This window comes from Staurois parvus, unplaced genomic scaffold (genome assembly GCF_062004578.1).
Source record: "Staurois parvus isolate SC_StPar_1 unplaced genomic scaffold, SC_StPar_1.0 ptg000902l, whole genome shotgun sequence".
NCBI lineage: Eukaryota > Metazoa > Chordata > Amphibia > Anura > Ranidae > Staurois > Staurois parvus.
The window spans coordinates 222,125-234,339 of NW_028318698.1; the positions used below are offsets into that span (position 1 = coordinate 222,125).

Here is a 12,215-nt window from a genome sequence, read left to right on the forward strand (position 1 = left end):
ATCTGAGTGCTGGGACTAGGAGCAGCCGGGACTCAGCTCTGCTCATTTTGTGTGCAATGGGGAGGCGGATTGACGCAGGGTCCATCGGCAGAGGCATCGGAGCTGACACCACACCAGCGACACTGATCCGCAGCTCTGTCCCTGGCTGGCTCCCAGCAGAGCGCACCGAAGCTGTTTCCCTCTCCTCCACTGTCTATATGTACACGGGAGGAGGAGAGACACCGCTGTGCAGGTCTGTGCTGATCTGAGGTCTGTACCGATTCTCTTTTATTGTTCCTGGGCAGAGGAGGGGGACAGAATGAGCGGGAAGGGGGGGGGGCCCAAGTTAAAAGAAAATTTGTGATGGGGGTTATGTGCTGGGGGGGGGGGGGGCTACTTTGGGAGGGGAGAGGATCTATACTAGAAGTTGGTTTTGGAATTGAAATCTGACCCCACACAAGAGAACATGCCTTCTCCCTTCCCAAAGCGCCGCCCCCCCAGCACATATACGACCCCCCTGCACCTCCCTATTAGCATAAGTGGAGGGGGGTTTATAATGATGGAGAAGGGCCTGTACTTAGTGGAAGGGGGGTCTATACTGAGGGAGGGAGGAAGGGGGGAATCTATACTTAGAGGGAAATGAGGTCTGTACTCAGAGAGGGGGGTCTGTACTGAGGGGGGACTATACATGGTGGGGAGGGGGGTCTATACTTGGTGGAGAGGGGGTCTGTACTGAGGTGAGGGGGGATCTATACTTGGTGGAGAGGGGGTCTGTACTGAGGTGAGGAGGGGGATCTATACTTGGTGGAGAGGGGGTTTGTACTGAGGTGAGGGGGGGATCTATACTTGGTGGAGAGGGGGTCTGTACCGAGGTGAGGGGAGAATCTATACTTGGTGGAGAGGGGGTCTGTACTGATGTGAGGGGGGGGATCTATACTTGGTGGAGAGCAGGAGCGTATTTACCGCAAGGCAGCATTTTTGAGGGGGGGGGGGGGTGGTAGTACTGGGGCAGGGAAGTGGGGGGGGGGGGGGGCGTGATGGCAGCTGCCAATTTTTGTGTTGCCTAGGACATCACAAAACTTAAATACATCACTGGGCGGCGCTATAAACCTCCCAGGCGCAAGGCATCCTGCGGAAACTTGCTTCGTATTGCAAAAAAAATTTGTAAATCGAGGCATTATTTGCAATGGATTTTCATTCGTAAACCAAATATTACGTTACGGAAACCGAGGTACCACTATACATTTCTGCCTGAAAGTTTTTAAAAAGCAGAATTTCACTTTTGTTTAAAAAATAATACAGCATTAGCAATTTCTACCCACACCATCTTGTAATTTTGTTAAAAATTACCTTTCCTTTTCAATTCTTTTTTAAAACTGTCAAATTCAATATACAGTTGCAAGAAAAAGTATGTGAACCCCTTGGGATTACGTGGAGTTTTGCATGAATTGGGCATAAAATGTGAACGTCATCTATGTCACAACAGTAGAAGAACACAGTCTGCTGAACATAATACTACACAAACATTAGATGTTGCCATGGTTTAATTGCACATAACATGTAAACATTCACAGTGCAGGGAGGAAAAAGTATGTGAACCTTTGGACTTAATAACTGGTTGACCCTCCTTTGGCAGCAATAACCTCAACCAAACGTTTCCTGTAGTTGCAGATCAGACCTGCACAACGATCTGGAGTAATTTTGGACCACTCCTCTTCACAAAACTGTTTCAGTGTAGCAATATTCTTGGGATGTCTGGTGTGAATCACTCTCTTAAGGTCATGCCACAGCATTTCAATCGGGTTGAGGTCAGGACTCTGACTGGGCCACTCCAGAAGGCGTATTCTGTGCTGTTGCAGCCATTGTTTTGTTGAATTACTTGTATGCTTTGGGTCATTGTCCTGTTGCATCACCCATCCTCTGCGGAGCTTCAGTTGGACAGATGGTCATACGTTTTCCTGCAAAATGTCTTGATAAACTCTGGAATTCATTTTCCCATCAATGACAACAATCCGTCCAGGCCCTGAGGCAGCAAAGCAGCCCCAAACCATGATGCTCCCTCCGCCATGTTTTACAGTGGGGATGAGGTTTTGATGTTGGTGTGCTGTGCCTTTTTTTCTCCACACATAGTGTTGTGTGTTCTTCCCAAACAACTCAATCTTGGTTTCATCTGTCCACAGTATATTTTGCCAGTAGTGCTGTGGAACATCCAGGTGCTCTTTTGCAAACTTCAAACGTGCTGCAATATTCTTTTTGGACAGCAATGGCTTCCTCCGTGGTGTCCTCCCATGTACTCCATTCTTGTTTAATGTTTTCCTTATTGTAGATGTGTCAACAAAAATGTTAGCATGTGCCAGAGATTTTTCTCTGTAGGTCTTTAGCTGACACTCTGGGATTCTTCTTTACCTCATGCAGCATTCTGCGCTGTGCTCTTGCAGTCATTTTTACAGGACAACCTGCCTAGGGAGAGTAGCAACAGTGCTAAACTTTCTCCATTTGTAGACAGTCTGTCTTACCGTGGACACATGAACATCAAGGCTTTTGGAGATACTTTTGTAACCCTTTCCAGCTTCATGCAAGTCAACAATTCTTCAGCGTAGGTCTTCTGAGAGCTCTTTTCTGCGAGGCATGGTTCACATCAGACAGTGCTTCTTGAAACCAGTAAACCCAAAACAGGTGTGTGTTTTTTAAGGGCAGGACAGCTGTCAGCAACACATCCAATATCATCACACTGATTGGAGTCAAGGTTGGCTCACTCCTGGCTCCAATTAGCTCTGGGAGAAGTCATTAAGCTAGGGCCTCACATACCTTTTCCTCCCTGCACTGTGAATGTTTACATGTTATGTGCAATTAAACCATGGCAACATCTAATGTTTGTGTAGTATTATGTTCAGCAGACTGTGTTCTTCTATTGTTGTGACTTAGATGACGTTCAGAGCACATTTTATGCCCAATTCATGCAAAACTCCACGTAATCCCAAGGGGTTCACATACTTTTTCTTGCAACTGTAATTTGGTGATCCGGAGGCTGTTCTGTGCACAGGTGGCGTAGAGCACGCTCCTAGAAATGACCTTTTCTGCTGATTTTCTCAGAAGCCTGTACTAAGATACAAGTCGGGTTTTAGGCATCCCCTGTAAAGGGAATATTAATTTTGGTGAGATACTCCCCAGGATTTAAATACTTATAAAAGAATGCACACACTGCCGCTTTCTTTATTAGAATGCCGAGAATGCACCAGGTGATTAAAATGAACACAACCCCTAGTATTCAGGGATCAGTCTGGAAAGGAGTGGGAGAAATAGCTTTTCTTTTCAGAACAGGAAAAGGTAAAAATCTGCTGCTCAGTTGGTTAAAATCCTTGAAATGCACATATGTATAGAAAACCCTCAGAGCAATAAATATCCTACAAAATAAATTGTGCGGCTAACATATAACGTGTTCCCACATGTAAATTGTAAATTAGATTAAATAGATGCAGCTCAGCAATATAAACTCAAATGGTTCTCATATTACAAAGGTGCATAAATGAATAGTGAAAACAGAAATGATGCATGTGACAATAAATATGTGCTACACCCAATGTCTTCTTAACACATACACATAAATGACCATAGACTTGCACATAAGAGTGCTGAAATTAATATAAATACTAGATAAGTGATAAAACCAAATAAAGTATATATGATGGTGAACTGTCCCTTTTTTTTTAAATCTCAGAAATCTTCATGTGTGTTAGTGCGGTGTGTCTCCTATATATCGTGATCCAAATAGACCAGCAGCAAGTGTCTCATAAATTCACCAAACAATGGTGAAACGTCCCTTTTTTAAATCTGCTGTACTCCAAGTGGATCAGTGTAATCACACTACTGCATAAACGTGTATGGTGTTTCTGTGTCATCCCTTAGTGTACATCCACCTCCAACACATTATTACTCTCACCTCCAGGTTTGACTCGAAATGCCAGGTCAAACTACGCTTTTTCCCTTTAACCCGGGAGGGTATACTGGTACACAGAAATTCAGCACCGTCAGCACTTTAAAAACTCTCCAGAACGCTCCACAATTCTAGGAAAGAAAACTCCATAGAGTGTAATAAAGGTAGAGTACGCCGATGACATCAGTTTTTGTTTTCACTATTCATTTTTGCAATCTTGAAATGTACATACATCACCCAGAGGGAGTAGTTAGAATGATTGCTTTGCAGTTGTTCTGGGATTTAGGCTGTTGTGTACATTGTAGGTATGGATTCCAGTTTTTGGACCACCAGGTGAACACCTCTCTTTATCCATTGGACGTGGTCCGTATATGCTTGAAGTTGTACTGGCAGAACAGACAAAAGTATTTGAAATAATAGTAATTCTCTTGGCCATTACAGTGTGCATCCTGGCAGAGACTGAAGAGATCCATGATATCCTTAAAAGACATGGCATACACGTGGAGACAGTGGCCAGTGTCAGCCCCATCAGAGTCCAGCCGGCCAGGATCCTGAGTCACATTTATGCCAGGCTAGGTAAGTGATTCTACTGTTTCCTGTAGGGACGTAGTGGTCAGCAGATGGAGCCACTAAGTGCTGCGGCGAATGCAACAGACTGACGCACCTGAAAGTAGTGATGCACCCATATTGATGTTGATACCAAGTATTAGCATGATACTCCCAATACCTTAACTGATACTTTGAAGTGCAATTTGTATTAACGGATGCAAATTTGCACTGCAAAGATTAGCATGCGATTTGAACAGGAACGTGATTCCTGTCCAAATTGCATGCGGTTTCCCCACTGCTCTAGTGTGAACCCAGACTTTGTCACACAGGAGCGGCGCGGGAAACCTCCCTGCAGGCATCCCATGCTGAGCCTCAGTGGTGGGAGAGGAGAGAAAGCGGCAGGGATTTGAAACGATTTCTTTCCTCTCCTTGCAGCGATGACAGTTTGGGTTAGACAGCATCTAATTGGTCAATCAGATGCTGCTCCTGTGTGACAAGCCTGTGTTCACACAGGAGCAGTGGGGAAACTGCATGTGATTTGGACAGGAATTGCAATCCTGTTCAAATTGCGTGCTATTCTTTGCGGTGCAATTTTGCGTACATTAACACAAATCGCACCACAAAATATTGGTACTCAGTATCGACAAGTACCTGACCAAAAGTATTGGTACTCGTACTCACCGATTAAAAAAAACGGTATCGGTGCATCCCTATCTGAAAGTATCGGTTTCTGAACAGACCTCACAGGAAGATTTTCCCCTTATTCATAATTATTGGTTGTGGTAATTATTTTCTTAGCCCCAGCATCCCTTTAATTGGGTAGTATGCCCATGACAGGAAGGTCTGCGTGCGTGATCATGTGACCACTCTGATTAGCTGTCTCAGTGATCACATGATCGTGAACTGGTCACGCCAACTCCCGATCATTACTAGAGTCAAAGAGACCCAGGGCTGTCTTCCTGAGACACCCTTCTTCCACAGAAACTTCTGCCACCCATGGACACGTATGTGCGACGTGGGCGTTTAAAGCCCACCCTATTTGCTGCTGCACCTATGCATTACATGAACAGTAAGTAAGCGCAGGTTAGGGTTGCACGCTAGACGGTCCTGTAATATTCTTTGCATTCTTCCATCTGCAAATGTTTAAAGCCCACTTGGAGCTTCTTTATTTATTAGTGTATTGCAGTCAGGCTTAATAATAATGATAATAAATACTATAATATTAAAAAAAATTAGGGATGCACCAAAATTGCAGCGGCCGAAACATATCATCCAAAAAAAGCCCTATCTGCATTTTGCCGATAGGAAAAAGTGAGCCAATACAGGTGCCGATAATGAGAGACCCAGCAGTGTGTACTGCAGATGGGGGGAACTGCGCAGAAAGGCCCCTTTTTAGCGGTTTGGCGGCTCCTTCTTGGAGCTATAAAATGAAGAGAGAAAAAAGCCGCCAATTGCTTTTAAAAACCGGCAATGACATTTAGCGGTGGCAAGTAGGGGAGCCTGTCTGTACACTGTTCCCTCACTGTATACACTGCCCACTCCTTGTAAATCCTCCTTTCTGTCTCACACACTCCCTCTGCCAGACACTGCAGCTCACAGTGGGAGGTTTTCAGCAGCAGAGGCCCTGCTGCTAATCCTGAAAGCAGTGGGCGGGACTAGGTATGGCCTGGGGCTGATTGACAAGTTACAGGCTTGTGAATCAGCAGTGACAGTGCTGAGAGCCACACACCCTGCAACACCTCATCCCAGGGCAAGCAGGCGCAGAGTGCCAACTTTAATCTGAATTCAGGAGCAGTGCAGTATTGTTGCCACCCTGTCACAGAAAGCTGCATTAGGTGGACTTCACTGGCAGGATCAACAGGTATTTGCAGGACTTTGCATGGGGAAAAAGGGAAAACTGTACGCTGATAATTAAATTCTGCAGCAAATATTTCTATTTAACCACTTGCTGACCACGCTGTAGCTGAATGACCGTTCTATTCATGACATCTATTCATGTCCACCCATTCATGTCCACTCAGAACCGTGCATCCTTCGGACACAGGTCACGGTAAAAGGCCAATCACAGCGGCCCTTTACCACCTGATCAGCTGTGTCCAGTCACAGCTAATCACAATGTAAACACACTTGCCTGTTATCGGCAGTACTTTCAGCGTGAGGAAAGTACTACCAATAACCAGCAAGTGTGAAAGGGGACAGTGCCCTGATTATCAGTGCAGCCCGAACAGTGCCTATCAATGCCAATCAGTGCCGTCAGGCAGTGCCACATATCAGTGCAGCCTCATCAACGCACATCAATTAAGGGAAAAATTACCTGTTTGCAAAATTTTATAACAAAGTTGTTTTCAACACCCAGTGGTGATTAAACCAAAAGCTCTGTGTGGGGGCGAAAATTATATATACAGTGTTGCATGACTTCAAAATTCTGCAATTTGCAGAGTGCAACAGCGCTGAAAGCTGAAAATTGACCTGGGCAGGAAGGCGGTAAGGGTCCAGCATGAAAGTGTTTAACACTTTTACCGCCACCGCTGTCTGTTTTACGTCAGTGGCAGCGTAGGGTTTTACACGCACTCCTGTTGGCAGCAAAAGGGTTAATGGAAGGCCATAGTTTTACATTAAATCCTCACAAGCATTTATCAGTTGCAGTATGCCGAAACCCAATGTCCACATTTCAAGAACCGTAATTATATTTAGCACAGAAGTGCCATCTAATTATTACTTTTATTTGCACAAAGGACGCAATAAGAAGATGCACCTGACCGGAAGGCCATACAGAAATATGGGCGTCTTGGGAACTTCGAAACTGTACAGCATCCGACAGAACATTTTCGCATTTACACCCCAGGTATTCAACTCTATATCTAGTAAACTGGGCCACAGTACTTAATCAAAAATGTACCGTATGATAAATAATTTTACAGTATTGTGCTACAGTGTTCTGCTGTATGCCTTTTAAAGCTGATCTCTGGGGAAAATACAAAACAACCCTTGCCTTGGGCCTCTCCCATGACTGAATGACTTGAATGCTTGTTTCGGGTCCCATTATGTGACCATCCAAAAGTCTGGGACTGCTGCTGGGGGCTACCATCTTGAATGTGATGTCTGCAGACTCAAGGCTGTCACTCTGTGGTTGCCACATTTTCTTTCAAAGGAACCCATGAAATTATTTTCAGGTCCTGGGGGGAACCCTTGCTAAAACCAGTTCATTTGTGGTCAGTGGGAAGAATTCCCTGCTTACAGTGGTGACTTGAATTCCATCCTTGCAGCTATAAAGATCACTGGGTTCATGTTGTTGGCTCTGACAAGGGATTTTGGCCCCAGCACTATGCAGGCACCATCAAATGGAAGGTTGGTTACCCATAACTACAGAAACCCCTAGCAATCTGTAGACCGGCCATTCTCAACCAAGGTTCTGAGGAGCTCCAGGGTTTCTCCAGATGTGGCTAGGGGTTCCTTGAGCTATGCAAAATTACTTCAAATCTGATGGCGCTCTCATGGTTCCAGGAAGAGCCAGTTGGGGTGACAATCTTGTCACAACTGCAAGCGGGGCATATCTTCCACTGACCTCTGATGTAAAGGGTGCTCTTTCCAATGACCCATGATGACCTAATCTTCAGGGGTTCCCTGAGACCTGAAAATTATTTCAAGGGTTCTTCTGGGTTTAAAAGGTTGAGAAAGTGTGCTCTAGAGGAACCGCAGGGTTTCTCTAAACCCCAAAATAGAAAATAGAGGCACCTCTTGAAAGTACACTGTTAGCAGATTTATTAGATAAAACAGGGTTAAAATTCACTCACATATTGTGAAGGTAAAAACGAGCACATCAATAGTTCATAGTCCGTGTGCAAACAAGTCAGGAGCTCCCACTGTAGATGCTGCGACCACCGCTCTGCTGGATCCAAAGCTGCCTGGATGTTGCCTGGATGTTGGAGGAGGACTAGATCGTGGACTGGAGAACTTGGAGGAACTCCTTTGTGGAGTGCGATGACGTCACTGGATGTGGTTAAGTGATTTCACTAAACTCTGATTGAGAATGGCTGCTTTATAGTATGCTCCTTCGCTTCTCCCTTGGCTGCTACATTGTAAGTTATGTAGGGAGGTGAGGGGAGCGATGAAGGAGCTGGGCCAGCTTGGTCAGTAATTCGACACTCCCAAAAGAGGAGAGGGCTATGGTGTTCAAGGAGGGAGGGGAGGCTGTGCTAGGAAATTGACTTTTACTGGAAAAGCATACAAATGAGAATTGATTTACAGTATTAGTTTACAGTTTTGTTTGGGGGACAACAACGGTAAAAATGGGTGGTTGACCCATGGTTTTATACCCCTCCTTAACGCGTACCTGCCTTTGTGCTGGGAGTGTGCCGCACAGCGCGCTCCCAGCACAAAGACCGCGGTGTCACTGAGAGCGCCGGGTCCCGTTCTAACGACCCGGGACTCCCGTTTCCGGGTCACATGATCACTGTGATAGCCGTCAAAGGTCAGGATTTTAAAAAAAAAATTTGTCAGTGTGTTTTTAGGTAAAAAAAAAGACAAAAACAAAATGCACATTATTATTTCTGGGCTGTACTACGGGTACAAACAACAAATAACATACACATATATGGTATCGCTGCGATCGTCAAAAGCTGGAGAATTTATTTATATTTGTTATTATTTGAGGGGTCTTCAAAACGTTTCCACACTTTTATACATATGTAGAACCTTTGTATATGTACCCCTGATGAAGTGGAACCCTTGCAATCCTTGAAATGAATAGGCTCTTTCTGGGTGAATTCAAAAGAATCTTGCTATCGATTTTAATAAGTGGAACATCAATACACCCCCAGCCGGAGATTTTACCCTTCCCTGCCCTATCCCAAGATAAGAAAAAAAAAGTTTTGGAAGAGTTGCAATTAAAGTCATTACTGAACAGCAGAGTTTTTCCTCTGTTTGGCATCTCTTAACAGTTTTTATAGACTTACTCTAATATATAATTTTTTCATTAAGATTACAATAAGTTTTTATAGAGCTTTGAATGTTAATAGAGATTTCGTCTACAGTTCATAGATCAACAGCAATTTTATCTAGCCCTGGATAACCGGATGATCGTAGAGATGTTGCGTACGGACTTATCCTACTTGTGTAGCAGATGGAGAATGACTGGGCGGCCCACCATCACCTTCCCAGTATCTCAAAGCATGCTCGGTAATATCTTTTCTCTTAATGAGCAGAATTCAAAGCTTTTGATTGATAAAGTTTTGCTAGAATATAGCAGACTGATGCTGGCCATCCGGTATGGCAGATAATACCATGATAGTCCAGGGAACGAATGATGACCGTCCAGTATGAGAGATAATATCACGGTAGTATAGAAGATCGGTAAAGGTCATCGGGCATGGCAGATAGTACCACAGTAGTATAGGAGACCAGTGATGGCCAATAGGTAAGGCAGATAAAACCATGGTGGTCAAGGAGACTGATGATGGCCCTTGGGTATGGCAGATAATGCTATGTTAGTGTAGGAGACTGATGATGGCCCTCAGGCATGGCAGATGTTACAGTGGTAGTATAGGAGACCGATGATGGTCATCCGGTATGGCAGGCAATACGATGGTGGTATAGGAGACTGATGGTCAATAAGTAAGGCAGATAATACCACAGTAGTAAAGTAGACTGATGAGGGCCATCAGGTATGGCAAATAATACCATGGTGGTATAGGAGACCAATGAGGGCCATTTTGTATTGCAGATTAAACAATGGTAATAAAGTAGACAGATGAGGGCCATTCAGTATGGCGGATAATACCATGGTAGTATTGGAGACTTATGAGGGCCATTCGGTATGGCAGATAATACCATGGTAATAAAGTAGACAAATATTACCATGGTGGTATAGGAAACCGATGAGGGCCATTTGGTATGGGAGATAATACAATGGTAATAAAGTAGACTGTTGAGGGCCATCTGGTATGGCAGATGATACCATGGTAGTACTGGAGACTGATGGCCCTCAGGTATGGCAGATAATACAATGGTAATAAAGTAGACTGAAGAGGGCCATTGATTATGGCAAATACCATGATAGTATAGGAGACCAGTGAGGGCCAGGGTCCATTTGGTATGGCAGATAATACAATGGTAATAAAGTAGATTGATGGCCATCTGGTATGGCATGTAATACCATGGTAGTATTGAAGACTGATGATGGTCCTTGGGTATGGCAGATAATACAATGGTAATAAAGTAGACTGATGAGGGCTATCGGGTATGGCAAATAATAGGAGACCAATGAGGGCTATTTGGTATGGCAGGTATTACAATGGTAATAGAATAGACTGAGGAGGAACATCCGGTATGGCAGATAATACCATGGTAGTACTGGAGACTGCTGAGGGGCATCCGTAAAGCGGATAATACCATGGTAGTATTGAAGACTGATGATGGCCCTCGGGTGTGGCAGATAATACAATGGTAATAAAGTAGACTGATGAGGGCTATCGGGTATGGCAAATAATAGGAGACCGATGAGGGCTATTTGGTATGGCAAATAATACAATGGTAATAGAATAGACTGAGGAGGAACATCCGGTATGGCAGATAATACCATGGTAGTATTGGAGACTGAAGATGGCCCTCAGGTGTGGCAGTTAACGCCCATTGTAGTATAGGAGACCGGTGAGAGCCATCAGGTATGGCAGATAATACCATGCTTGTATAGGAGATCGATGATGACCATCTATTAAGGCAGATAAACCAGGGAAGGCAAAATCTACAGATTTTCCCTCACTTTCTGTTCTGGTGACAAATAGGGTAAATCTCCCCCATAGGGACAGCAATAAATAGCTATGACCCTCCCCACTCTATCCAAACATAAAAAAATGGTTTTAGATGCACTTTGCATCTAAACTCAAAAACAAAAAAGTAATATATTGCAGCTCCCAAGTCCTTAGATGTGTTGGCTGTATTCGTTTTTCCTTATGGAGACCAAAATCATCAGTAAGTACAGCAAAATACCTCTTGATCTTGTCAGGAATGTCATGTACTTGCCTCTTCCAGTGAATTGAACTGATATAGCAAACAAAGGTATCTTCCTTAAAAGATTAGTAAACTACTAATTACCCCTCCCCCTCATTTAGTGGCGATGGAGAGGAAGATGTGTTTGTAGCCCAAGTCAGGAAAGCAACCATGGCTTCCTCTATAGATATAGTGGAGGACTGGGCATTGTCTCCCTGGGACAGGAAGTGTGTTCTTGGCAGGATCACCAGATTTAAATAAAGGATCAGAGCCTTAAAGGAAAACGAATGCAGCCACCACATCGACTGACTGTATACCGCAATATTTTACATTTTTGTTTTTGGGTTTAAATACTCTTTACCAAACGAATGTCAGTGCATGTATGCATGGGTAACCCTACAAGAAGTGGTCTGTGAACTCCCATCTCTCCTCTGCATTTCCTCCTAGATGAGTCCGGCAAAGACTTGGATCCAGCCGTTTTAGCTACCCTGCGGAAACTCCAGGATGGTTACTTTGGAGGTGCCAGGTGTGGAATTAAAACTTTGTTGTTTAAGCTGGTCAGTTTTAGAGGACCACATGCAATGTTTTGGTTGCAAAGTGCAATCGTGTTGTAAAGAAGACTTTCTGATAATGTGAACCAATTGAAAGACGCATGGGGCAGTGGTTGCCAAGTTGAAAATAATAACAGAGTGCTTCAAATGCATCCCCCAACACTTCCAGAGGGATGCACAATAGCTGTACACTTTTATGTGTTAAGGTGAATTGC

At 44.2% G+C, this 12,215-nt stretch overlaps 1 protein-coding gene across 7 annotated transcripts in view; it reads left to right on the top strand.

Moving 5' to 3' along the window:
• Nucleotides 1–12,215, top strand: part of LOC149442204 (phosphorylase b kinase regulatory subunit alpha, skeletal muscle isoform-like) — a 326,068-nt gene that overhangs the window by 37,786 nt on the left and 276,067 nt on the right. For all 7 annotated transcript variants that reach the window (XM_089656373.1, XM_089656374.1, XM_089656370.1 and 4 more), the window contains exons 15-18: nucleotides 4,355–4,489; nucleotides 7,198–7,307; nucleotides 9,496–9,640; nucleotides 11,897–11,975. In XM_089656373.1, coding sequence (XP_089512499.1) covers nucleotides 4,355–4,489; nucleotides 7,198–7,307; nucleotides 9,496–9,640; nucleotides 11,897–11,975 — 469 coding nt within the window. The remainder of the gene's footprint in view (nucleotides 1–4,354; nucleotides 4,490–7,197; nucleotides 7,308–9,495; nucleotides 9,641–11,896; nucleotides 11,976–12,215) is intronic.